Consider the following 25644-nt stretch of genomic DNA (forward strand, 5'->3'; position numbering starts at 1 on the left):
AGAAAGGCTCTGGGATGCCATCAGTCAGGGACTGGTTTATGCAGATGTCAGTAAGCAGTTTGTTTTCATCAATAACAATATGCCTGGAGCATCACCAGTTTTCTTACGTTCACCATTTACTATAAAACACAACTGTCTCATCTCTGACTAGCTGGCTTTTCTCAAGGTTCTTTGTCTTTATTTTTCTCCTCCCAAGTCCAATGAGCACATTTACAAATAATACGAATAACGCAGGCTAAGGAGAAAATAAAGCTCATGCTGTGGGAAGATAGTTGCATGAGGCTGGAAAAATCTAAAGCAACAATTAATGTATTATATTATGTTTCACATATCATTAGGTAAAGCTGAGCTCTGTAAGACGCCCAGCTTGATGATGCTCCCCTCTGTAACAGGGAGATGAGCCCCACACAGATTCAGTGATGCGCCGCACGGCATCATATAATAATGTTTTCCAAAGGAACAAGCAGAGAGCACTTTCTGCTATGCGTGGGGAGCTTATGAGCTGTTGCTGTGCACTCAGCAGCACCTTCTACAAGGACTGCATAACAGGATCAAGTAACCTGTGGGTGTGTTAAAGGAAGAAGGAACGACAGTCAGGTTTACCAATACGTTTTGAAAGGCAGGCAGTGCCTTACTGCAGAAGCTAATTAAAATTCCTGTGAATCCAAAGCAGCACCCATTCATAGTTAAGAAATTCACTTATTCACCTCAGATATGAGCGATGCCCGCATACCACGCTGACAGAGAGCAGCTGTGCACAACATGCCCTTGTTACACCAGCACAAAGCCACTAATTTCTGTGTACGCATACATTGGCAAAAAGAACACAAAATGCCATCCCAGCCCATCAAAGAATCCCAAGTGGCCGCCAGCTGACAAGGTGTGCTGCTGAGGCTGAGTACTGACAGTGCTCAAGGCTGCTTGCTCCGTGCTTCATCCACTTCAGCAATCCAGCTGGAATCTTCATAAATCCTCCCTGTGATACCCAATCTGGAAAATAACAACTGCGACACAATGCTTCAGAGCTTTGCATTTCTACACTCATTGAAATAATTAAGGAACTAAGACTGACATTAGTTTTTTTCTGTGGAGTTTTCCACATCCTTGTTAAAAGGTTCTATGGCCGACATGACTCAGAAATTCAGAGCTCATTATACAGAGCCACCTAAATTAGTATTCTGTTCATGGGCTTAATAGGTATTTAAACAACCTAAGAGACAGGTTTTGTTTTGTTCTTATTTAATTGACAGAATAAACTGTATTCAAATGCTCAGAAACTCTCAATTGTCTGTGAAGTAGAGCAGGCTGAATGAGTCCAGTGCAAACAGTTCTAGGATCCTTTGTTGCCAATAAGGCAAATGAAATGAATGGGTTTCTTCCTCCATCTCCAGGTCCTTCGTAATTAAAGACACCAGCTCACCTATCAGGAAATGCCATAAACATTTGTTTTCATTAAGGCTCATACTGGAAAACCACATGGATTCTGTTGAATAAAACCTAGCAGAAAAACACTTCAGTAGGAAAGGTTGGGACGATCCAAACAAACAGCAGTCAGAAACAAACATGGAAGCAAACAAAACAGACAAGTCAGCAATCAGTTCACACACCCTGGACTGTCTAATTACTCCAAAAAGCACGGGGAGTAACATAAACAGAAAATTAATTTATTTTAAGGGCTAAATGGCTCAATGCTCTCCATATGAAATTACAGCAAAAGTTAACCCTCAGAAGGAATTCACTCAGAAAACCAGAAAGCTCTTCATATCATGTTAGCAACAGGAACCTGAGTGGAAAACAGAAACCTTGAAAAGAGACCCTCATGTCCTTATTACTGAGGAAAAAGAATTAAGAAGGCAAAAGAAGGCTTTCTTTTTCCCACATTTTCTTTGGGATCGTGAATAATGCTGCCTTTAACAAGTGCCCTTCAAGTTCTGCCTTTGTGATATCTAAAGCATGCAATATAACATTAGGGTCACACATAGAATGGCTTAATTTGGAAAAGACTTAAATATCATTCAATTACAACCTTCCTGCAGTGAACAGGGTTGTCACCCACCAGACCAGGCTGCCCAGAGCCCCATTCAATCTGGCCTTGAATGCCTCCAATGATGGGGCAGCACAGCTTCCCTGGGCAGCATGAACCAGTACCTCATCACTCTCGGAGTAAAGAATTTCTTCCTAACATCTACCCTAACTCTCCTCTCCTTTAGTTTAAAAATATCCCCCCTTGCTCCCCTACAATGCAAAACAATGCAAAAAATCAGTCCCTCTCCTTCTTATAAGCTCTTTTCAAGTAATGGAAGCCCGTACTGAGGTCTCCCTGGTGCCTTCTCTTCTGCAAGCTAAACAAGTCCAGCTGCCCCAACACTTGCTCATAGGAGAGGTGTTCCAGCCCTCTCACCACCTTCATGGCCCTCCTCTGGACCCATCCCATTTCTATGCCATTCTTGTGCTGGGCCCCAGGCTTGGACACTGTGCTCCAGATGGGGCCTCACAAGGGCAAAGTAGGGGGGGACAAATCACCTTCCTTTCCCTTCTTCCACCTCTCTTTTGATGCACATCCACAGTCAGCCTTCCAGGCTGCAAGAGCACACTGCTGGCTCATGTCCATTAGGAATCCCAAGTCCTTCCCCTCAGGGCTGATCCCAGTGAGTTCTCCCTGTCTGTACTCATATCTGGGATTGCCCAACATCTTGCTCTTGGCCTTGATGAACTTCATTACGTTCTCACGTGCCCAATTCTTGAATGTGTGCAGGTCTCTGGACGGCATCCTTTACTTCTACTTTGTCAACTGCACCACTCAACTTGGTGTCATCAGCAAACTCAATTCTACCACCTACAACACTGAAAAAGACACTGAAAATTGACAGTCCCAAAATGGATCCCTGGGGGATAGCACTCATGACCGACCTGCACCTGGACATGGCCATCCAAAGAATTCTTTATCCGCCTAATAGTCTGGCCTTCAAATCCATACCCCTCCGATTAAGATCTAAGGATATGGTGCAGGACCATGTTGAAGGCCTTCCACATGTCCAGGTGATGACATTAGTTGCCCTTCCTTAGTCCACTGATGCTGTCATTCCATCATAGGCCATCAGACTGGGCAGGTGCAATATGGTGAAATTGTGCTGACTGTCTCAGATCACCTCTTCATCTTACATGTGCCTTAACATATCCTCCCAGAGGATCTGCCCCATGATCTTTCCAGTCACAGATGAGAAGTTCAATGGCCTGTAGTTCCCCAGATATTCCTTTCTCCCTTTCTTGAAAATAAGAAAGTCACTTCGCCTGACAGCCATGAATTTCAAATATGATGGAGAGTGACTTGGCAACCAGACCAGCCAGTTTCCTCAGGTCCCTATAACACTGAAGGGGGGAGGGGACACATCTCTAAACAGACATTACCTTTGCATTGCTATTTACTATTAGGAAAAAGCAATTTTTCTTCTGGGAATCACGTTGCTAGGAAGCTTCTTGTAATTTCTCATCCCAAAAAAAGTACCTGACACAAGAGGTATTCTGATCTGTAATAGAAAATAAAGAGATTACTGAAGGCATCCATGTCCTCCAGATTCTACTTTGGGAAAATTTTCTTGGTTTGCTTTTCAAGTCAGGAACTTCAAATGCTAAAAGAAATATGGCTGAGCAGTTGAAGAGTCTTGTAAAAATAAGCACACTCCAAGGACAAGAGAGATCAGAACAAGCTGGAAGTACCTGGGTCTGGAAATCTTCTCAGATAGTGAAATATTGTTGCCTGTCTTCATGTCAAATCCTACTTAAGTCCAAAGAGCCTTTCAGAATTGCTTTATGAAGATACGGTATACGAAGATTAAATTTGCACTTCCTTTTAGAAGAAAGAGTAACAAGAGCTTCCAATAAATTCCCTTTTAACTTGCCTTTTTGATGTTAAAAATTAGAAATAATGATGTGATAGAACTGCAATTCTAAAATCATCAGAGTGCAGTCTTGGGAAAATGCACAAGAAGAATTTTTCTCTTCCAGAATTGAGAAGACATACAGCAAGAAGCCCAAACTCTACCTATCTCACTAAGCCCTTCCTTCATGGAATTTCCTTCCTTCGTGGCAAGGAGGACGAATACTTCAGCAGTAACCTGTCAGCGTTCTGTAGAAACTGGGAAATTAGCATACAGCTGCATCCCCAGTCAGGCAGAGCTTTGAACGTCATGTAAAAACCCAACGGAGAAGCAAATCAATCTGAAGGCTTGAACTGAGGACAGCACATAACACCAAAGAATGAGAGACACAAGCCACAAAAGCTAGAGCAGTTAAATTTCCTGAAACTGAACGGTTAAAAAGCAAAAGAGGGCGAGATACAGTGCTTAAGAAGATGCAACTACAAAGATTAAAAAAAAGTGATGATGATAATTTGGAGTAAATTCCATATTGGCAAGTTTCTATGCCTGAAATTGAGAAATACAATCAGATTTAGGAAACGCAAGGCACACTCTGGTTATTTATTTTAAAAAGCTATTTGCATTGAACAACCGTGTAACATCCAATAAAAATGGAAAAATTATTCAATTTTTACTAAGAATGTCGTGGACTCTCTGTACTCTACTAAATGCATGTAAAAAAAAAAGCTTCAGAGGAAATGCTGCAACACTGACCTTCACAACCAACGCATGGCTCTGAATTAACAGTCCAGCAGGTAAAGACAACATCTTTCTGTGCAACTAAAGTAGTCAAGTATCCAACACTGACTGCCAGCAACCTGTTCAACAATTCTTGGATGCAGCCCTGGGCAAATTCTTGTCGTTTAAAAAATGTTTGAATGAATATCAGCCAATAAGGCACTCTCAAAATCCTCCACTAGGGAGAAAATTTTTACTTTAGTAATGTATGTCTCAATTTCATATCACAACAAGTGGAAGTAGAAACATAAATACGTAAAGTAGAACAGACACTTTTTATATATAAACAAAACAAAGAGAAATAAATAATACACTTCTGCATTTCTCTTTGAAACAGTAAAGAAATATTACTCAAACGTCAAAACCTTCAAGATAATCAATTTTGAAGGTGGAAAAGAGGTACAAAGGTTAAGTGACATGCAAGAGAGATTGCCAACTGCTGTATGGCAAGATTTTCAACACACATCTTGCCTACAATGCACCTAGGCTAATATGAAATACTGTGGATTTACTGCACAAAGGACAGTAAACATTTGAATTCTTTCAGTAGTTGGGTCCTATGACTTCAGTCATAATGGCAAAAACAGCCTTTCAGTCCACGTGTTCTTTTTCTGAATTATTCCAGTCAATTCCCCTGATAAGAATAGCGTGCCCTTTCCTACAGTGCTGTCTCCTCTGTTTTTCCATTTTTCATCTGATTCACCTTTTCAGTTTATTCTGCAGTCCATGTGGAAACTGGAAGCAATTGAACACTCTTAACCTGGTTTTGCATGTGGCACAGTATCGAGAGTAAACTTGACAACAGGATTTCTAGATAACAGGAATGAAATAATACTGAAATAAAAAAGCAAATCTCAGTTGCATGGTAACGTTTGTCCACCTATGGCTCAGTACTTACAATCTAATTTTCAGATAATGAGAGAACTTCATAAAGCTAGAGACAGAAAAGTGAGGTTCTCGGAAATTTTGCCACATCTCATTTGCCTCGTTTTTCTTTTATGAATTGTTCTGGTAGGAGGAATTAGATTTCAAGCAAAATCAATAGTGGTCTCTTTTTTCTAGCTTAAGACAAACATATAAAGTCCAAGCTCAGTGAGATACTACACTGAACAGGCCAGCTTGATTTCAGGCTTCTGACTGAAGAGCCGAAGCTTCTGTAAGAATTCTCAATCACAGTTAGAAAACTTATGATTTTCAATGTGCAGGTGTAAAGATGACACTAAAAATAGAAGTCATCAAGGAAGTCCCAGCTGCTCACTTTCACAGCAAACTAGACGAATGCAAAAGAAAAACATCAGACTCCTTTCTAAAAAAAGAGTTGATTAAAATTTTAGAGTAATTTATTTTTAAAAACACGTTTTGCTTGACAACTTGCAGGGGACAAATTGTCACATGGCCAAGAAAAATCTAAGGCATGAGAAACAGCACAGACACAGAAGCACAGGGTTTCAGAGTCCCTTCCTCTTACCTTACCACGTAAAGAGAGGCAAAAGCAAGGACTACATTAGCCAAGGAGGGTCCTGATCTGACTGGGCTCTTGCCAGGGACAAGAGGGGGCACAGAGAAGCACACATCACCCTTGTCATGTATTCCCTGCCTGCGCAGTGGGCTGCTAGGCCGCAATTTCATCCCAGTGATCTCAAGAGGAGACAAAGTGATTTTCACTACCTGGCCAGCAACATAAGGCAGGTATTCATGCAGCTGTGGAACAGAGGGAATTCTCAGTAGGCTCCAGACTGTGGAACACCACAGCTGACTGTGCTGAGAGGACCAAAGGAAAAAAGCACAACGCTACAATTTGTGGTCCCCCAGGGCAAGGCTTCTACAGTGAAAGAAAACCAGCCTTTGTCAGAACAGCAGCGCGGCTCCACCAGCCCTGGGATGGTCCATTGGACAGGTAGCTATGGCTGAGCTTCTTGGCCAGAGAACACATCATAAGTGTCTACTGAAGTCACCTACCAAACCATCACATCCACATCTCTCTGTCAAAGTTGGAATATATAAAGCTGTATATCGAAATGATGATGAAGTGCAAAGAACAGCCTCTCAGACTTAAAAAGCTAACAAGGCGTCCTCTCAGTTTTCATTTCTTCATCGGGGAAATTTTAACTTGCACCAGAATATGTTTATATTGAATGCTAAAAAGTGCCATTTAAAATAAACAAATTCTAAAGCCTATCCTAGACACTCAGCATACATACCCACACAGACATTAGCAGTTAATTCATTTTACAGACATATGACTCCAGTGACCAACTATCCAACTGTGAAAACACATCAAATCAGATCATAGTTTCAGGAATGACCCCTTTAACTAGGGATCTCCTCAATCCTACCCCAATATTTTATTCATATAAACAAGCATCTACAGGATTTCATAAAAGTGAAGGCATTAGAAACAAATGAGACGTTGCTAAAGAAGAGACATTAGAAAGGAGATCTGTACAAACTTCACTTTGTTGAAAAGATAAATAACAGCTGCAGGAGCTCAAGGAAAGCAGGAGGGTAAGAGAGAAGAGTGGACGGCCATCTCCATAGTAACTACCATGAAGAAACTCTGGGGAGAACTTGTCTGAAATCTGAAAGAAGCAAGCTACCAGTGGAAATGGACTACAGCACAAGTGGGGAAAAAAAGTAGCAAACAATTTGCCACATGGCCAACGATCCCTTAAGCTTTAGTTTACTTAACCAGAGCCGAGAGCAAACACTAAGAAGAGCAAGGAAAGAAAGCCATGATAATGTGGCCAGTACTGTACAGAGTATGTAACAATAAGCATGCCACTAAAATGGTGAAAATATAAGTGTTCAAGTTAAGAATAGAAATAAACAAAACCCAGCTTCCATTAGAAGATTCTGTGTTATTGGATGCAGCCAGCAATGGAGGAAAAGAAAGGAAAAGTGCTGTTCAAGTGCAAGTATGCCAGGTATATATAAAATGCCCAACACGAGAGACCTGGGAAGATTCAAGAGAAGTCATCTGCAGTAAAAAAACAAAACAAAACAAAACCATCCTTTTGAAATTCAGTTCAGAGCTAGAAAACCCTTACACACCTAAGCTATGCACTGTTAACAAGGTCGATTGCTGAGCAGCAATCACAACTGCCCCATGCCTCCCCCACTGAGACAGACCATTCCCTGCTTTGGACAAAATCTGTTCTGATCTGATACAAAACAATATAAGCACACACACTACAGTCATTTTTGATGAATCAGCAGCCAGCCATGCTCACACTGCAATTTCCAAGGAACATGTCAAGAACATATTCCTACCACTCGCTGTGCAGGATCCGGATGAGCACTTTGATTGCAGAGCACATACAATAAAAGTAGCCCAATCCAGGCTGGCTTTTATCTCAGCACACATATCCAAAACACTTGGTTAGAATAACAGCAAAAATGACATTGTGTACAAACTGCCCATCTCCTGTACATCTCCTCTAAGCAAAACTCGTCTGAATCTTCATATAACTGGAGCTCTCAATCATCAGTTCACTTAGTTTTAGTGAAAATGCAAGCTAGGTCTTAGTGTGCTTAGCAGCAAGATCTTCAGAGATCCTGTTTGGAGAATGAAGAACTGATAACAATGAAACCTACTAACTAAATCACATCCAGTCTACCAGGAAGGAAGAAGTAAATCTAAAAATAACTGCTGGCAAGTCAGGTTTGTTTTCCAAACACTGGGCTGAATTAGAAGATTAGGAGCCCTCTATTACTGCATATTACAAAACATCAACAATCTCCAGACTGTACTTCTCTTCCCATATCTTTTGCTTCCTAATCCTTCCAAAGACCACTATAATTGTTATTAAGTGTCGTCTAAGCAAAACTACTTCCTGACAAGTATGACTGCATTTTACATGCTTATTTCAGAAACAGGTTTCAGCTTTTCCATTTTTGGCCATCTATCCTCACTACAATTATTTTTATCTGTTGACATCTTTTTAAGCTCCGATTCTAAAACTCGGAAACTGAATCTGTTCCATTTAATTCTGAAAACTCAGCCATACTTGAAGGTGATGAATGCTTTCTCTTTAATTAATCTCTTCTTTTTGAGGAGAATAAGACCACTGCAAAAGCAAGCATGGTTAATTCCAGGTATCAAAATTTTAAAACAGATTCTCATTCATTAAAATAACCTGAAAGAAAACAAACAAACAAGGCATTGTGGTGATATTCAAAACACAAACCAACGCCTTTTTTCCCTCCTGTCTTTGATTTTAAATTCAGTTTGGGGAATTATGAATGGAGCTGTAAGTGGAAAGACACTCAGCTGTAATACTCACAACTGTGTTTTTGTTTGTTTTTTCCCCCATTCAAGCTGCAGGGCTAGAAATAGCCCAAGTAGGGCAACTAGGCCATCTCTGCTGAGGTTATGGAATCCCTAGAAGAGTCCATCACAAGTAACATTTCTTCTGATGTAGCATGGAGCCTTGGGAAGAGAAAACACTCACGGACTGCTCAAACACAGTCCTCGATATACAATGATTCTAGTATCAGCTTGTCTTTTTGAAATGTCATGTAAGTAGATTGGCCACAAATGCTTTTACTGTCTGGACAGGAGAGGAACAAAAATGTAATTTTCAGAGAGGTGCAAAGTCAAGAAGGTTCTGAAAAGGATCAAATCAGAGAGATGCCTCCTCTGCCATTAGTAATGACAGGCTAAGCACTGGGCTGGCAGCAGCTGAACTGTAGCCTCAAGGTAAGAGAAGGCCAAACAACAGCACAGATGCACATGGAAAAACGACAGAAGAAAGCAGACACAACAAAGAGTTGATGTTACCCCAAAACACTGGCTTAAGTGCACTACTGACATGCATCCAAAAACCTCTGATAGGAATTTGCTAGTAAGAAGTGTATTTCAGTGCAGGTTCAGCTAGCTACTACACTGGTTCAGAGAAACCCCTCCCCAGTATTCAAGCAACCATCACCTGGCCTGTCATGCTCAGGGGGTCAGACACATGAATAGAAACAAACAACGATAAGTTATCAAGCAGCTGAAAGAGCATTAGTCAGAGATGGGACCACAGAACCAGCTGTATCTGCTTGGTCTGGCTCTGGAAACTCCCTTGGAAACTACCTGGGGGAGGGCAGGGAATTGGAGCTGGAGCCCAAGATCACAATGTCCTCCTCCTGCAACCCTGGCTCCTGAAGAGAGGGTGGCAGGTGAGGACAAGTGAGTTTGCTTAATGTTTCTCTGCCTCTATAAATCATACCCACACAACTTCTAAATCACTACTAGGACAAGTTGTTTACAAAGCTGTCTACCCACAAAGTTAAAGTGTTCCCAAATCCTTGCACCTTGTTATATCTTTGGCTGTCAGAGAGAAGAAGCCACATCAACAACTTCTGCTTTTTTCTGATGAAAATACTGAACGAACATTAATCACCTGATTTTTTTTCTTCTCATACTACATGGAATGATCTCCTTGACTTGCATTATAAAGAAGGTGATCCATCTTCTTGCTACTCTTGCATAAACCCACTCGAATGGACTATTATTGTTTTGTTTATAAGGCTTGTTATTTAAATATAAATGTGCTGAGCTAAAAATATATTCCACTCATACAAGAATTTCCAGAGGGAGTAAAAAAAAAAATAAAATTATGATACATAAATCTTACTGCCATTTTGCTTTTACTGTGGATTAACACAGTGCTTCTTCACAAGCCAACAAGTACTGCAGATTTGCACAGCCTACTAAAATTACAAAAAGATAATGCAAGTACCTGATGGATAAGTGGGATTGCATTATATGGTAGCAGGCAACAGCTGAATGCAAATACATTATACAGTGTCTCAATCAGTGAAAAGACAACTCCCTGCAAAGGTCCTGGAAAGCACTTAGCTATTACAGCGATGTCCTGCTTTCACACCTGAGTCATAATACATGGTTCACTCTCTTTGCCCAGAATACTCAATAGCAATCCCTCATAAACACACACATATGGGAACATGACTGACCTTGTTTTATGTCTTGCATGGAAGGTGCTAAGTCTAGTGCTAGAGAGACTATTCATTATTAACTATAAAAACAATCTGACAAAAAACAAAACAAAACAAAACAACCCTGAGCCCTCTCAGTCTTTTGACAGTTCCACTGCAAACAAGCCTTTTGCAGCCCCAGTTGAAAAGGATTACAACAAACCAGTTACTTAATGCACAAAACTTGGCCTACTCTCACTGGCTTTTTGTTGTGTTAAAGGTGTAAGGCAGCACTGCCAGTCCAGAAGCCATGCAATCACCAGCTCCTCCTATTCCTTGGCCGTATATTCTATCCCTTTGGCTTGGCAAGCTTTGCCATTCATCTACACCACAGTGAGCCAACTTCAGGAGCTAAAATTAATAAAAGGAAAAGCAAAATTGGGCAGGCAGCAAAAAGCCAGCACGATGCAAGGGTTAGAGGCATATCCCACATCGTAGCCTTGCTGTAACACAGAACCACACTTGCTTGAGACCGTTAGCAAAAAGCAGCTGTATTAATTAAAGACCTCAGAGGGTTCCTAATAAACAATTTCTGCCCAATCCAGCTGTGGTAGCTTAAAAGGCTACTGCTTCCCAGTGGCTGTGTCTTCCTCTCACTGGCAACAACTTTCCCTATGGCAGAACAGAACAAGGAGAGCTGTCTCTCAGGAGCTGCGCATCTGCTCTGCTGCTCCTGCAAGAGGGTGCCGGGGCCACTGGGAACAGGGGACACAGCAAGAACATGCAGAGTCCAGCAGCTGCTCACAAAGCACAGCTGTAATGCAGAGAAATACTGGACGACAGCTGAGAGAAATGCTGTGCACATTCTGTGCAAACAACTTCAATCCTTCCTTCCCCTGCTTGGAAACTCTAACTTCACTTCCCAGGCACTAACCTTCAACAGTGTATGCAGGATGCTGTCAATAACGAGGCCAGTGTGAAAATATTACAGGCAAGGACAGAGCTGAAACCATATCCTAACTGGGCCAGGGACCCCCCAGGCTTTCAGAGTGTCACACCAGTGTCAACCACAGGAGTCAATTTCACCTGACACAGCAGGTGAGGGTAAGGTCACCATCACAGAGTGAATCTGAAATAACATGGAGCAGCCATGGAGTGAAGAACAGGCTTCCTACTGGGAAAACTGACACAACAGTGGAAGTGTGGGGACTGGTGAATGTTTTCAGATTTTCTTCCCAGAGTTTTGTTTTGAAGTTTCTTCAGCGTGATTTTTCATCCCTCTAACTAAACAAACCCTTTTCTCTACTGGAGGAAATATGCTAACACTGAGCATAAAAACATAACGTAAAACTTAGTGCCTACTCAAATCAGACAAACCACTCTCACTTCTCAGAGCCTGGTATTAACAGAACTTTGCAGTAAAAGAGCATTCAGCAATTCCCCACGTGCACTGCTGGGAAAGGGCTCATGAGAGTGGATAGTAACAGGAAGAAGTAACAGCCTCCTGCCACCAATGATGAACGTACTGTCACATCCAGGCTGCTCTGCACAAATATCTTCCTGGGTAAGGTGAGCAACTGTTGCTAAAAACCATGCAACTGTTCCTGCACAATGTTACAAATACTTCCCTGGATGTACTCTTCAGAACAGGCTCATAAAAATGCAAGATCATCCTGCACAGTGACTCAAACCCCTTTGGCCTGTTACCTATTGCCCTTCTCAACTGAGAGTCAGAGCACCAAGTTGGAGGGTGATACCAAAAGGAACACGCAGTTACGCTGAAGTTACACTTCTCCTCCAGGGGCAACTACCTTTGTCATGACTTTTTAAAACAATCTTTACTCTTTGAAGACCATCCAGCTTTTGTTCATCTCTCCCAAAATAAACTAGCACCTGCTCTCTCTCACACAGCAACTACCACAGGTTCCGCATAGCATTTTTAATGCAATACTTGAATGCTTTTGCCAAAGGTTACCATAATGCACACACTGAAAGCGGTATTTTCTACTTAAAATTCACCCCCTTCCATCCACACCTGGACAAAAGTAACACACAGCTCAGACCAAAGCAATTCTTTTCCATTCTCACAGTGGAAACTCAAACAAACCTAAGTACTTTGGAGTCCTGTTGCTGCCAGTCCCCCCAAGCTCTATTTATTCTGTAAGCAGGGCTTATGTGACAGATTTGGAGACTTTACAGAGTCAAAGTCATATGTGTACTTTTGTTCCTCCTTAGAACCACCAAGCAATCACAGCTGAAACCTTGGCTTCGGAAAATGGGTCGTAGTGCATGTTCTGTTGAAATCTAAAACCCTACAGTTTGAAAAAAAATGGAAATGGGACTTTCCCCATTGACTGCAAAGTCAGCTGTACAGAAAGCTGCCTCCAGTTCCCAGACAAAGGTGTTAATTACTGGCAAAGTCCCCATAAGGTCTTGTTTGAGGCATTTAAAGCCTCAGTGCGGTATTCAAAAGCCTGGTCCATCAGACAGATTCTCTATGCAAGTTTCTGAATAAAATCTGAAGCATTATATCACCATACTTTCACCAGAATCCCTTCCTCCCATCGTGATGCTCTCTTCATGATGTATTGGGCTGTTCAACCGATTCTGAGCTGAAACTGACCAAACCACAGATGTGACAAACCCAGAGCTGTGCTTGGCTGGGGGCTCTAATGTTACCTTATGTGATTATGTGGGAAAGTCAGGAGGTATCCCTTCACCAGACAGGCAGGTAGGGATTTACCTCCTGTCACCACCTGCCTATTAACAACTAATCTTCTCACCAGTAACCCACTGGAAGTACATAAAAAATCCTGCCAGATTAGTCACTGAACTGCCCAACCTGGAAGCCTGAAGATTGCCAGGCAGGATGGATGGGAAGAGGTGAAGAGGTCTACACAGTACCAGCTTGTCATTATACTGAAGAGCTGCAAGCTCAAATCCCAGCCTAAAACTTCTAAACAAACCCTTACAAGAGCAGTTAGAAGACAAACAACCATGCAACTCCAGTTCTGGGGAGGGGGAAAAACTGCATGAAGTACACATGGCAGCCAGAGCTTCAAGGTGTGTTTCAGCACTAAAGCACTGTTAGTTGTACTCATAGATGAACAGAGAATTAAAAGTTTGATTTTGAGGAAGCACAAAAGAAAGACAAGAACACAATCTCTCAAAGCTTGATCAGTCATAGACATCCTCCCTGTCAGACAAGTTTAGAACAGCAGCCATTTCAAATCCTGTCCCCTCTCCTCATTCTCTTGGTTATCTTTCATCTGCCCAGTATTTCTGACACAACTCTTTGTGGGATCCTAAGATGACCATGACCAAGGAAACATTACATGCACAGCAAAAGAAAAAGTGAGAAGGAGGATGATGCCAGAACACTTAGCATGCTTATGAGAAGGAGCCCAGAAAATGTATGCCTGCAAAGAGGAAGCTCAGGAGGAAGAGAGACAAAAGTTAGATGTAAATGGAAACAAAACAGGAACGCTTCCCTTCATAGTAATTGCAATAGCAAAACTAATGCTGTTTCAATGAACTGTGAGGTATGAAGAACTGAAATGGTATCTCGTCTTCCACAGAAGACAAAGATATTTTCCATCTTGGCTTCTGTTTTTTTTGTTTTGTTTTGTTTCTAGCTAGGAAAGTACCTGACGATTTTTCACTAAAGGTGTGAAGGACTGAGTAAATGAAACAGTGAATGAAATAATTGTGGGCCTAAACCATTGAACTGCTGCTCAAGTATCTGAATCCCACAGCCAAAACTAGCAGATAGTCCTTCAGAAAAATTTCTGCCACAATGCTCAAATGCAGTTTCTCAGGATGTGGACTATGCATGGTCTTAGAAGAAGGGAGGGAGCAAGGGACAGCCCCATCCTGCTCTTCCTCACCCACATCCCATCCCCAGAAGGGAGCAGGAGGTGCCTCTCGGTTGCACTGGCAGCTGCTCCTGCAGCCATGCTGTGAGCAAGAGATGTAAACTCACACAAGGTTAAAAACAAAGAACCCTGGAAAAAAAGCCTAAATCCATTAGGATTTATTAGTTCTAACCCTAAGCAGCTCCTTCAACCTGTTGAATGCATGACCCTGCAAGTGGATGTCAGCATGGCTGAGAAATGAGGGCACTGAACTGAGGGGACAGAGCAAGCACAGAGGACGGCAAAACTTCCTGAAGATAACATGCTAGCATCAGTGGAAACAGCATCAAATTATGGTCACTGTCTCCCAGGGCTATTCTACCAACATTTCTAAGAAGAAATCATTCTCAAGCTTCTGTTTTAACTCATAAAGCTAAAAGAAACCACACAAATATTCTTCCCCTGACCTGCAGTAGGATGCAGTAAGTCTTACAGAATTTCTACTGGTAGGAAAATAGCAGAGATTTTATTTGGATTCACCAGAAGAGCTAGTAGGCGTATTCAGAGCTAGATTTGGGGTTTGTAGTTGTGGAGAACAGAGAAGTTGCAGGGAAAGGGGTGGGAGGCATGGGGACATAGGGGCATTCAGGAGAGCATTCATCTTCCCAGAGAAATCATAAGGTCACACAGAACACTTCTTTTGTTTGAAAGAGAACTTATGTTACAGTTCGTTTTGGCCTGGGACTGAGGTGACAAGAGTGCAAAGGGAAAGAGCTTGAGAAAGCATTTTCCAATTTTATCTTTTAAACAGCATTTTTCAGGCAGCCTGTTTTGGTTCTCACTTCATAGAGAGGACAACTCCCAGCCTCTGCTCGCATTTTCAGCATATTTTCTGTAAGAGATTGGCTTGATTCCTACAATTTTAACCTACATTTTGCACATTCAGAGTAAGAACTTATAAGAGTTCAACAAGGGCTTCATAACCGACTTCTAGGAAAGAAGCAGCAGTTTACCACAGCATTATGTCAAAGCAGTCCTTTGCAATCAAATAGCCACAACACTGCATAACTCTAGTTTCTCTTTTCAGAAGCTTTTTTTTTTTTTTTAAACTTGACATGGTTTCATTCACAGAAAATTAAAACTAACGAGGGTAACACTACTTCAATGATGTTTTCCTTGAATTTACACGCATATACGTATGGATATGTCCCTGAGATGCAACATAGGTGGAAGGGGGAGGCAGAGAGAGAGTACCAAGCCATATAATTCAGCAATCATCTATTGCTTTTCCAAGTTAAACAAAAAACAAGACAAAACAAAACAAACCCAAACAGCAAGTACTATCTATAATGATGGATGAAGCACGAACTCCTACTGTTACTAGGAGGAGTCCACACTGGAAACTCTTTTAATAGTAGGGCAGTATTTGCAATCATTCCTTACTGATAACATAATCACAACCTTGTAGCACAAAAGGGACAAAGCATCTTTAATTGTGATGTACTACTGACCTTTTCCTCGAGGGCCCTTCTTCAAAATCTGAAGAACTAATATCGTTGCTCGTCGAGGACACCTGCGACGCATCGTCCTTTTCATTCTCCAGCTGCTCTGATCCCGGTCCTAATCCTTTAGATTGGCCATTAGTGAGAAGTCCTGCAAACACAACAAAGTAGTACACAATATTCAAAACCTGCATTTCCAGCACCAAATGGATTTTAATACAATTCACACGTTACACTACAGGTAGAGAGTCAACTCCAAAGCAATTGTCTTGCAAAGAGATATGCTGATAACATTGATTTTGCACAGAGGTACTTCAATAAGAAACTGGCTGATTGCATGCTTCTGATTTGGTTAACTGTGAGCCACCAGTTCCAAACAACTCTACTACAGGTGTCTGCAATCACATTTATAATCTTGTCACATCCCTTATGCTAAAAGGGGCACAGTTTAGAGTTAATCTCATCCTTGTGTAACAGAATGCCTGTTTACTGGCACAGTACAGTATCTTTTTCATTTATCTGTAGATCAGTATAAAATTAAGTTGCCATTTGGTTAATCTGTCATCTTCTTGAACTTCACTCTGCTGCTTCCAACTATTAGAATTTATGATCCTTTAAAGAATCCTTAATCCCAAAGGAGTTAACAGTAAACATCCATTTCTCAATATAGAACCTTTCAACAATGAATCACTCAAACACAGAAACTCCAGATCAGAAGCTGAGGTGTGCAACACAGGGGACATATGCCACTGTTACCTTCCATGTTGTGCCTTTTCTCTGCTAGAAGAACAGAATAGCAAGCAAAGTCATGTAGATGGAAGAATGATGGGCCCCTTTGTGAGCATTATGTTCAACAACTATTACAAGCAGACAGACAGCGGATGCCACTCAGACTGAAGGCCCACTGAGTCCAGCTCCAGGCTCACAGGACCACCCAATATCAAACCCTATGTTTGAGCACGCTGGCAGCTTGGGGCCACGACCACTACCCTGAGCAGCCTGTCCCAGTACCCAATTACCCTGTCCATGAAGAACCTCCCCCTGTGCCCCAGCCAAACCTTGCTGACACAGCCCCATGCCTTCCCTCAGTCCTGTCGCTGTAACAGAGAGCAGAGCTCAGTGCTGACCCTCTCCTCCCCTCGTGAGGAGCTGCAGCTGCCATGAGGCCTCCCTCAACTCCTCTGCTCTGGGCTGAACCACAAAAGGCAGCTCAACTGCTCCTCATGCACCTTGCCCTCCAGACCCTTTCCCATCTTCACGGCCCTTCTTTAAATGCTCTCTAATGCTTTTACATCCTTCTTAAACTGTGCAAACCTGCACCCAGTGCACTGTGCAGAACACAGTGCAGAGCAGTATATTAAATACACGTATACTTCTCAGTAGACTTTGGAACAGGAGAGAGGAATATTACTAACAATGTTATCAGCTCAGTATTTATTCAGTGTTTTAAGTGCTTGGTACCAGAGCAGCTGCAACTCCATTCTGGAAATGCTTTCTCAATTCTCCATCAAAATCCTTGTGCAAACGATACAACAGAGCTTTGTTTCCCAGTTTTAGTTGCTCAAGAAATGCTGGTAGGACCGCCCTCTCTGGGTCATTTCAGCCCACTTTCTATAATCGCACCTTTGAAAGAAAACAGGCTGACTGGTTCCAAGATAAGCTGGGCAGCAGGGCTGGTAAGAAAACAAAACCAAAAATGCTTACTAATAACAGCAGTTCAAACAGCATCAAAAGCATTGCATCAGCACTATGCCACTTCAGACCTTCTGTTTTCAGGAAAACATCTCTTAGCACTCTCAAAGCATTAATCACATAACCTAGTATCCAGGCAAGCTCAGCTTAAGGGAACTCGTTGGCAGAAGTAGCCCAGCAGCAAAGGCCATGCTGGGGCATGCTGGAAGCATCACACACAGCCCAACCTGATGCTCTCCCCCCTGCCTCGAGCCCTTTGCTTGGTGCTACTTGGATACTGTGACTCGGTGTGATGTATGACCTGCAACCAGGATCCCAAGTGCTCAGCCCTTCTGATTCCAGTCTAATCTAATGCTCAATATGAAGACCACAAAATAAAAGTTGAGACGGAGCGAGGCACTGATTTCAGCATTAAAATGGCTCTTCTAATCAGCCTCAGACTGACACAGCAAAGCTCAATGACTACATTTTAATTCCGCTTTTGTGAAACTGCTTTCGGCATTTCCTTCAATTCAAAGAGATCCCAAATTGTGGCCTAGCAGGTTTCAGAGTTTGATCCTATACAGTGCCACCCAGTGATATGACACAAGTGACAGCATTCCTTCACTGTATTCCAGAGAAAGCAATGCAGACCTTTTAAAAAACATTAAATAGATTTTACGTTCAGCTGACTGCATCCTCATTGGAAGCAGCGACACCTAAATCTATTCCTAAACAAGAATAAACTTCTGCTTTGCCTTTTTCCATGAAACTACTGCTAATATAATTTACTGCTTTAAAACTCAAGAGAAGTTTAAATCAAGCATATCATTTGAGGTCTGATACTCAGTAATTTAACTCTTATGACAGAATTTGAATAGGTTTTCCAAAAGCAATATTTGTTCTGGAGACTTGCCATATGTAAAACCCAGCAAACTTAAGTATATGAGTCAAGAAAATCACCTTTTGGGCTGTCAACTTGCACGCTCTTGGAAGGCAATTCTTTTTCATTCTTTCTCCCTGCCAAACTATCAGTGCACTTGGAAGACAAGCATGATTTGTGTCCCATAAGGAGAAATATCGGTTTGCCTACTATTATTCATCATAACCAGCACCATCCCAAAATGCCATAATATTGCAGATAACCAAAGTTAGCTATCATCAAGCGAAACCAATTAAAACAAGTGTCCCAGAAGGGAGGCATAAAACTACAAATGAGAGATACAGATAAATAATGGGAATGGGTGTCACATTCTATAGCTTTTCAGGGTCAGCATAATTGCAAAATTCACTCAGCAGTGATGAAAGGCACAGACATCCGCAGTCCTTGGGAGCTGTCTCCTTCCAAGCACTGGAGAGAAAGCACACGCTGAATTAAGCTGTTATAAAGTTTACTGTCACTCAATCATTTTTAGATCAACTGTATTCTGTTTGCCCCCAGATACCTTTCCCTTCAAACACCATTCCTGATATCTCTATGTGCAATGAGCCCTCTTGTCTGTCATGCATCGATCTGGAGCTATCAAGGGCCTGAAGCCCAGGTGTGTCTCAGGATGAGGTGAGGGCCCCACGGATGTGCCAGGTGACACTCAGACACCCCATGGCTCTTAGTGTGCTGGCACTGGCACAGTGGGCTGAGCACACAGCAGGAACAGAGCACAGCTCGTGTCTGTCCACATGGCTGTGGCTCTCTGTAGTTAATCAAGCACTAGGAAGCAGCAGGCATTCACATTTCTTAAAAGCAGAGTACTGCATACTGTACGGAGTAAAGAGGGAAAAGCAACCAAGCAAGAAAATGCTCTTTTGCGTAGCCTGAAGAGCTGAACCACTTTTTAATCCAGATACTTCAGAGCACTCAGCAAGCCAAGGAACCAGCAAGCCATCAGAGAGACAAATAAAAACTTCCTCAGCCGCTTTTCTGCACTTTCCAATCTCTAAAGCAGGGTGCAGGTGAGCCCTTGGTGCACCCTGTGACTGCCTCAGCCCCTTCCCACTGAGCTCTGCTCTTGCCACTTCTTCCCCCAGCCACTGGGCCTGTGGCCAAACACCAGGCTTGGATAACAGGCACAATAAAGCAGAGCTGAGAAAGATAGATTTTATTCTGTAGCACAGAGAGGAGAGTGTTTGTTTTCAAAATGAAGTGACTCGTTCATATTTTTTTCCAAAACTACATATTTAATTTAAATTTGGAAGTACAGCAACACGGATTGTAAGTCAGTGTAGAATTTCACCCATGAAAATGACTTATATGAAATAATAATTCATACATATAGTTATATAGTACACATTAGCTGCCAAAGTTTAAAAAGAATTGAAACTCTTTATGGCTCAAAGTAACAGAACAAACATTGCTTTCACTGAGCCACTAATAACGAGCTATTTAATTAAGTCAAATGCAGAAATTCACATATCAAATGGTCCCTTAAATTGACTATTCTGGCTTTAACAGAACAGGATTAGATATTTTAAATGAAAGGCCAACTACTAATTTCTAGTAATTAAAGAGGCTGGCTTAAAAGAGAACCACCTCAACATCTTTTAAAAATGCTTCTTAGGCACATAAATCTCCGCCTTCACAGTTTGGCTGAATTCTTTTGTAAACTTCTGCATAACCCGTGATAGTAAACTGCACACTATTTAAAAACACACGCCAAAGAAATCAGCTTCTAACTGCACTGGGAAAACAACAGATGCAAATATTACACCCACTCTGCCACAGTCGGGGGAAGCAGAAGAGCTCTTCCTGCACGCTGGTGTTAAGAGACTGCACTGCTGCCGCCTTCCTTCTATCTGCCTTCCACATTCTGAGGGGTTTTGATCCCATCTGTGGCTACAGGCACGTTTGTTGGTTTGGTTTCCCTCCTCGGCTGTCCCACCATCACTCCATTTGAGCAGAGGTCTTTACTGAGCCTTCTCCAGTGATGGCCCCTTCACCAAAAAATGGCATTTGTAAAAACAGTTAAATCAGCTTAAATGAGCTTACATCCGGGGGCTCGCATGGACTTCAGCAGATTGCTTTTCACAACAGTCTAGCAAGCAGACTTACTATTCCTGTGTGGCAGAACTTCACTTGTACTGATTCAGATTTGCAAACTGTGCCATTTTTGTTGATACACAAACAATTCTAGCAGCAATCTACCACTCTCTTCTTGAGCTGGACCTAACACATTTCTGGATGCCTGAGAAACACACAGAGCTGGCCTGAAGAGCACTAGGCTCTCTGAATATATACATGATGCACAGCAGAGCTGTAGAAAGCACAGACAGAAGGAAAAGCAGAAAGCAGCAACACAAGGCAAGATGTAGAAAGTACAAGGGAGGGTTTGAGGTTGGTTAGGCAGATTTAAGTGTAGGTGAAAGTACAATTATCGGTACGTTCGTCGTTATTAAAGCTACTTTATAGTCAGGAAACCAAAGAGGAGGAGCATCTGAACAAATCTCAGTATCATGCGGTTAGCTGGACAACGTGGTTGGCTGGAAGGGCTTTCACAATGTTTCCAAAACACGGTTTCTGCATCACTTACTCTAATACGAGGCACCCAAATCAGAACATTTCCATGACCTCAGGCAACAAGAAAGCAGCACCTACTTTGGATCCCCATGCTCAAACAGCTCGAGAAACGAAAAAGTCTCACGGGCACAGGCAGCCCACAGAACCACCTCGAGAGAAAATCTGCAGTCAACAACGCACAAATGAAAGCCAGAGACATCAAAACTGACCTAAATAAGGGAGATTTCGACACGATCTTATTCACAGCTTTCTGTCCGGATGAGGCCTCATGCCAGCCAGCCCGCCCAGATGGCTGGAGGCAGGGAAGCCGAGCAGCAGAACTCAGCTCCATGTGAAACCCACAGCTCACCCCATGAGTGCCTAGCCATGCACTTGCTTCCTGCATTCCTCCCTGAATGCTGCACGCTGGTTGGTACAAAGGCCCCAGTTTCCAGGGCAATTGGCAAAACAAATAAACACAATTTACAAGGAGCTTAAAAAAGTGGATTCACTGGAAGCAGCAGTGCTCTGGACGCACCAGGATGACAGCATTAGGGCATGCAACAGTACGTAACAGTAACAAATCTCAGCTATGTCAGCACACAGCTGAACTTTTCTTTGCTGATGGAGTAAAACGCCTGTCCCAGCTTCAGCCATACAGCCTTGGCATTACACAGGAAAGCTTTGTGGGAATATAAATACATATAAATGGCAATTTGGTTCCCTTCTTTTTGCAGCATCCCTTTTAGGACAGCTGACCACACTCTACAGCAATGCTACTGCTTAGGTAGAAAGGGATTAACCACCTGCACCATGGTTGACAAGCAGGTGCCATCTGAGCACAGGCAAACTCACTGCCCGATAGTCACTTGTGAGGATTCCTCACCACCAGTCCTTGCCCGTTTTCCAAAAGTAACAGACAAACAGCTGCAATACAACACAATTTCACATCCCGTTGTCTGTAACTCTAAAATCCACTTCCAAAAAGCCCTTACAAGCCAGGATAGAAGCTGAAACACCACCAAAACCTTGGTAGGCACGTTAAATAAAACCATTAATCATCTGATGCCAAGTTAAACCATCCTGGTATCTCTAAAACATCTGCAACAGCCCGCATTAATCAGCACATCGTACAGAGTTACTGTATTTAGCTGTTGTATAGCTATGCACAAAAGATAATTTAGTTTTATAGTGCAAATGCCATCTGTCACGTTGTCACAGCATGACAAGGTATCACATTACATATTAAACAGACAACACGCCTGGAAAATAAGGCCTATTTTCATGCCACGGTTGTCTTAGAGACTAAAGAACTGGGTTTTCACGGTGCTAACGTAATTTAAGAAAAATTATCTAGGGTAAGAGATACCTATCTTCCCGTTTTTTAAGAGGAGTATGTATCATTAAAAATGCTATTTTTTATCTCACTCGGGAATGCAGAACTACAGTGGCTTTCTGCCTCTAAATAAATTAACCGTAGCACAAAACAGTCATTGTTTATAGCACACGATGCTCTGCATTGCTGCTGTAATGGTAATTAACATTACGAGGGCTTTTCAGATGACAAGCCACTGGGCATTAGGTTGATTGTGGAACGTAACAGAGCATATGCATCAAGTAGTTCTGTTATGCCAAAAACTGTTAGCAAACAGCTCGTATAAAACGGCTGGGACAGTGCTTTTAGATGTAGATATACATCATTACTATGGAAGCCAAGCATGAATGACATTGCACCACAAGATGGTTTTGTCAGCCTGTCAAAAGACAAGATCACCAAAGGGAACTGATTAAATAACACAGGTTGAAGGAAGCTCCTTACTGCCATTACATCTCCATCCAAAATCGCTATTAAGCAAGCCAAGTGACTTTGGTCCCTAAATAGAAGCATACATCAAGGACCTCTTAGTACCATTAATTATACTGTTCTCTTGCTTCCACACAACATTTGTAAGTTTTGGTTTGGTTTCTTCATTTTGTTGGATCCCCTCCCCTCCCCTCCTTTTCATTTATTTTGCAATAAACTGGTAGAAACAAGAAAATAGCAGCCAAAAACAAACCTAATTTACTTCTGCCTAAAAACTACCCCAGGCCATAGCACAAACTTCAAGCCTCAGTTTTATTTATTAAACATGCATCTGGAAGAAATAAATAATAACAACAAAACAGAACCAATATTTGCAACATATCCATACACAGAGAAAACCCTTCAACTATTTTAAGTTTATAGAAAAAAAATTAAATTGAAAGGACGCACCTCCATGATTAAAGACATTTCTTAGCTTGTAAGGATGCAATGAAAAACTCAGCCCACCTGCTTCCCCCCAAGCAAGACATATGGCCACTGTAGGCACCTTTATTTATTTACACTGCAAGAGAGAGTTGGAGGAGGTAAGCTTGTGCACCCTGGTTGCATGGGCTGGACAGGTTTGGAAGCAGGACCAAAAGCTGAGCAGGAGGGCAGGACTCATCACAGGCAGATGAGATAGAAGCAGTAACATTGACTGCTGAACATTGGTGGAACAGATATCTCCTAAACCCCCATCTTACAGATCAAAGGAGCTAAATCAGAGTTAAAGCCAACAAATAGCTACTTTGCATTTCTGCCTGCTTTTTCCAAATTAAAAAAATAATAATAATAAAAAATTGCAAAAACAAAGGAACTCGAAGTGGCTGTGCTGCGTCCCAAAGTCTAGAACAACCTAGGGCTGTAATGAATGAAGTCAAAAGAATGGAGAAAACAGAGCTGATGGCAAACAGCCCACCAGCTGCTCCCTATCTGTTTTATCAGTAACACATCACTATTGAGCCTCTCCCAATTGCTAGCAGAGCAGTGTGATGAGGGAAGGATGGCAGCTTTTCTAATAAGTAGGTACCAGGCCGTGCAAAGGTCACAAGTTTTGACAAACAGAAACACTGCTAATTTTATAGCACCTTAAGCACCCACTGCTAGCACCCTCATCCTGTGTGTTGCCCAAAATGCTGCTCTGTCCTAGTCACAGACCTCTGCTGTTCAGAGGGACACTGGTGAAAAAGGCATGGAAAAACCATCTCCAGGAGGAGGGCCAGGTTGGGAGGCAGGGACCAGCACTCCTGTTGGCCTCGCTGGTGGCACTGGAGCAGGTTTCATCTTGCTGTGCAGCGCAGCTCGCCTAACCACAAGGCAGGGCTGGTGAGAGCAGCCTCCAGGGTACAGAGCCCAGGGGTGTCCAGCTGGTGTACACTGTGCACCATGAGGGGCAGTGCTGAAGTTCTGCAGCAAAAAAAAAAGTGTGTGCCTCATGTTGGTTTTGGCATCAGCCAGAATGGCTTTATTTCTCCCTGATGAGACCAAATGCCTTTCGATTTGCAGCTATGCCAAGGACATCTGTCCTGCAGGACATCTCCTACCAGTGCTTGGTGGTAGCATATGCAATCTGGAAAATGAATTAAATGTACATTTTATTTGAAATTACAAGCACAAACAGCTCCAGAAGTGCAATTTATCTCTTCTCAGGGAAGGACAGCAAGCAATAGAAAAACATGCAACATCACCATGATAAAGTCTGAATCAGGTCTCAGGTATTAACAAAATTATCAGTGACACAGGAATATGTTATTCTTTGTTCTTTATGCCAAAACCATCATGTCTTGTTTGTCCTCTCTTTTTCTGGCGAATTTTATGGCTGAATGGAGTACCAGGGGGGAAATATCCCAAGAGAGGAGACAGAAAAAGAAACCCTCAACGTGCCTGTGAAAGAAAGCATTCTGCTTTTTAATGGTTTGTTTCTTCCACTGTTATTTGGTTTAACTCTATTTGACACAGGGAGAAATATTAGAGGCTCTGTTACAACGTATTTGCCCTGCTCTTCACAAGAGACCCCTTATAAGACAGAGGGTGTGTATTCCTCTGTTAAATAAGAATTAAGTCAAGCCATCTAGTTAGTGTTTTAAGCCTTTATCACCCAAGTGGAGCGCTGGGTGAGGGCAATTTCTTCCTCTTCTGAATTACTTTGACAGATCCATCTTAACCTTAGCACACCCTCATTGGTCCCATTGTTCAGACCCCTGTTTCCCATCCTCAGCACTGCGGGGATATGCTTTTATACAAGGCGATGCAGCTCACCTTGTTTCAGAGTCAAGTTTCTGCTAGGAAAGGATGGACAAAGAACAACAAATACTGACTTCAAAAGCACCCACACCTTGGCACCGAGGAATGAGGCAGATTAGTAAAAACAGAAAAATAATTTAAAAAAAGCCTTTCTGGTATTCTAAGTAACATGAGAGGGAAAGCTGTGCCAACAGCATGTCTCCAGACAACAGCTATTCTACACTAGAAAGAAAAAATTAGCAAATACATCTCCACAGAGTATAAATGAAGGAGGGAGAAAGAAGGTAAAGGCAAACATGCTGAAGCAGGGAAGAGTCTGTTAATTGGAAGAAAATATAATGTATGAATGCACAAATAAAACAAGAAGGCAAATAAACAAGCACACGTTTCACTGCTAGCAGTGACTACTTGGAGCTTTAAAAAGAAGAGCTGTGCAGCTAAAACCCAAAGGCTTAGCACTCAG

The 25644-nt window shown here is 42.2% G+C and overlaps 1 protein-coding gene across 1 annotated transcript in view; it reads right to left on the reverse strand.

The window, feature by feature from the left end:
• Window positions 1-25644, reverse strand: part of JARID2 (jumonji and AT-rich interaction domain containing 2) — a 202837-nt gene that overhangs the window by 74944 nt on the left and 102249 nt on the right. The window contains exon 3 of the mRNA XM_048940166.1: window positions 15943-16084. Within this exon, the coding sequence (XP_048796123.1) occupies window positions 15943-16084 (142 nt within the window). The remainder of the gene's footprint in view (window positions 1-15942; window positions 16085-25644) is intronic.

This window comes from Lagopus muta, chromosome 3 (genome assembly GCF_023343835.1).
Source record: "Lagopus muta isolate bLagMut1 chromosome 3, bLagMut1 primary, whole genome shotgun sequence".
NCBI classification, from domain to species: Eukaryota; Metazoa; Chordata; class Aves; order Galliformes; family Phasianidae; genus Lagopus; species Lagopus muta.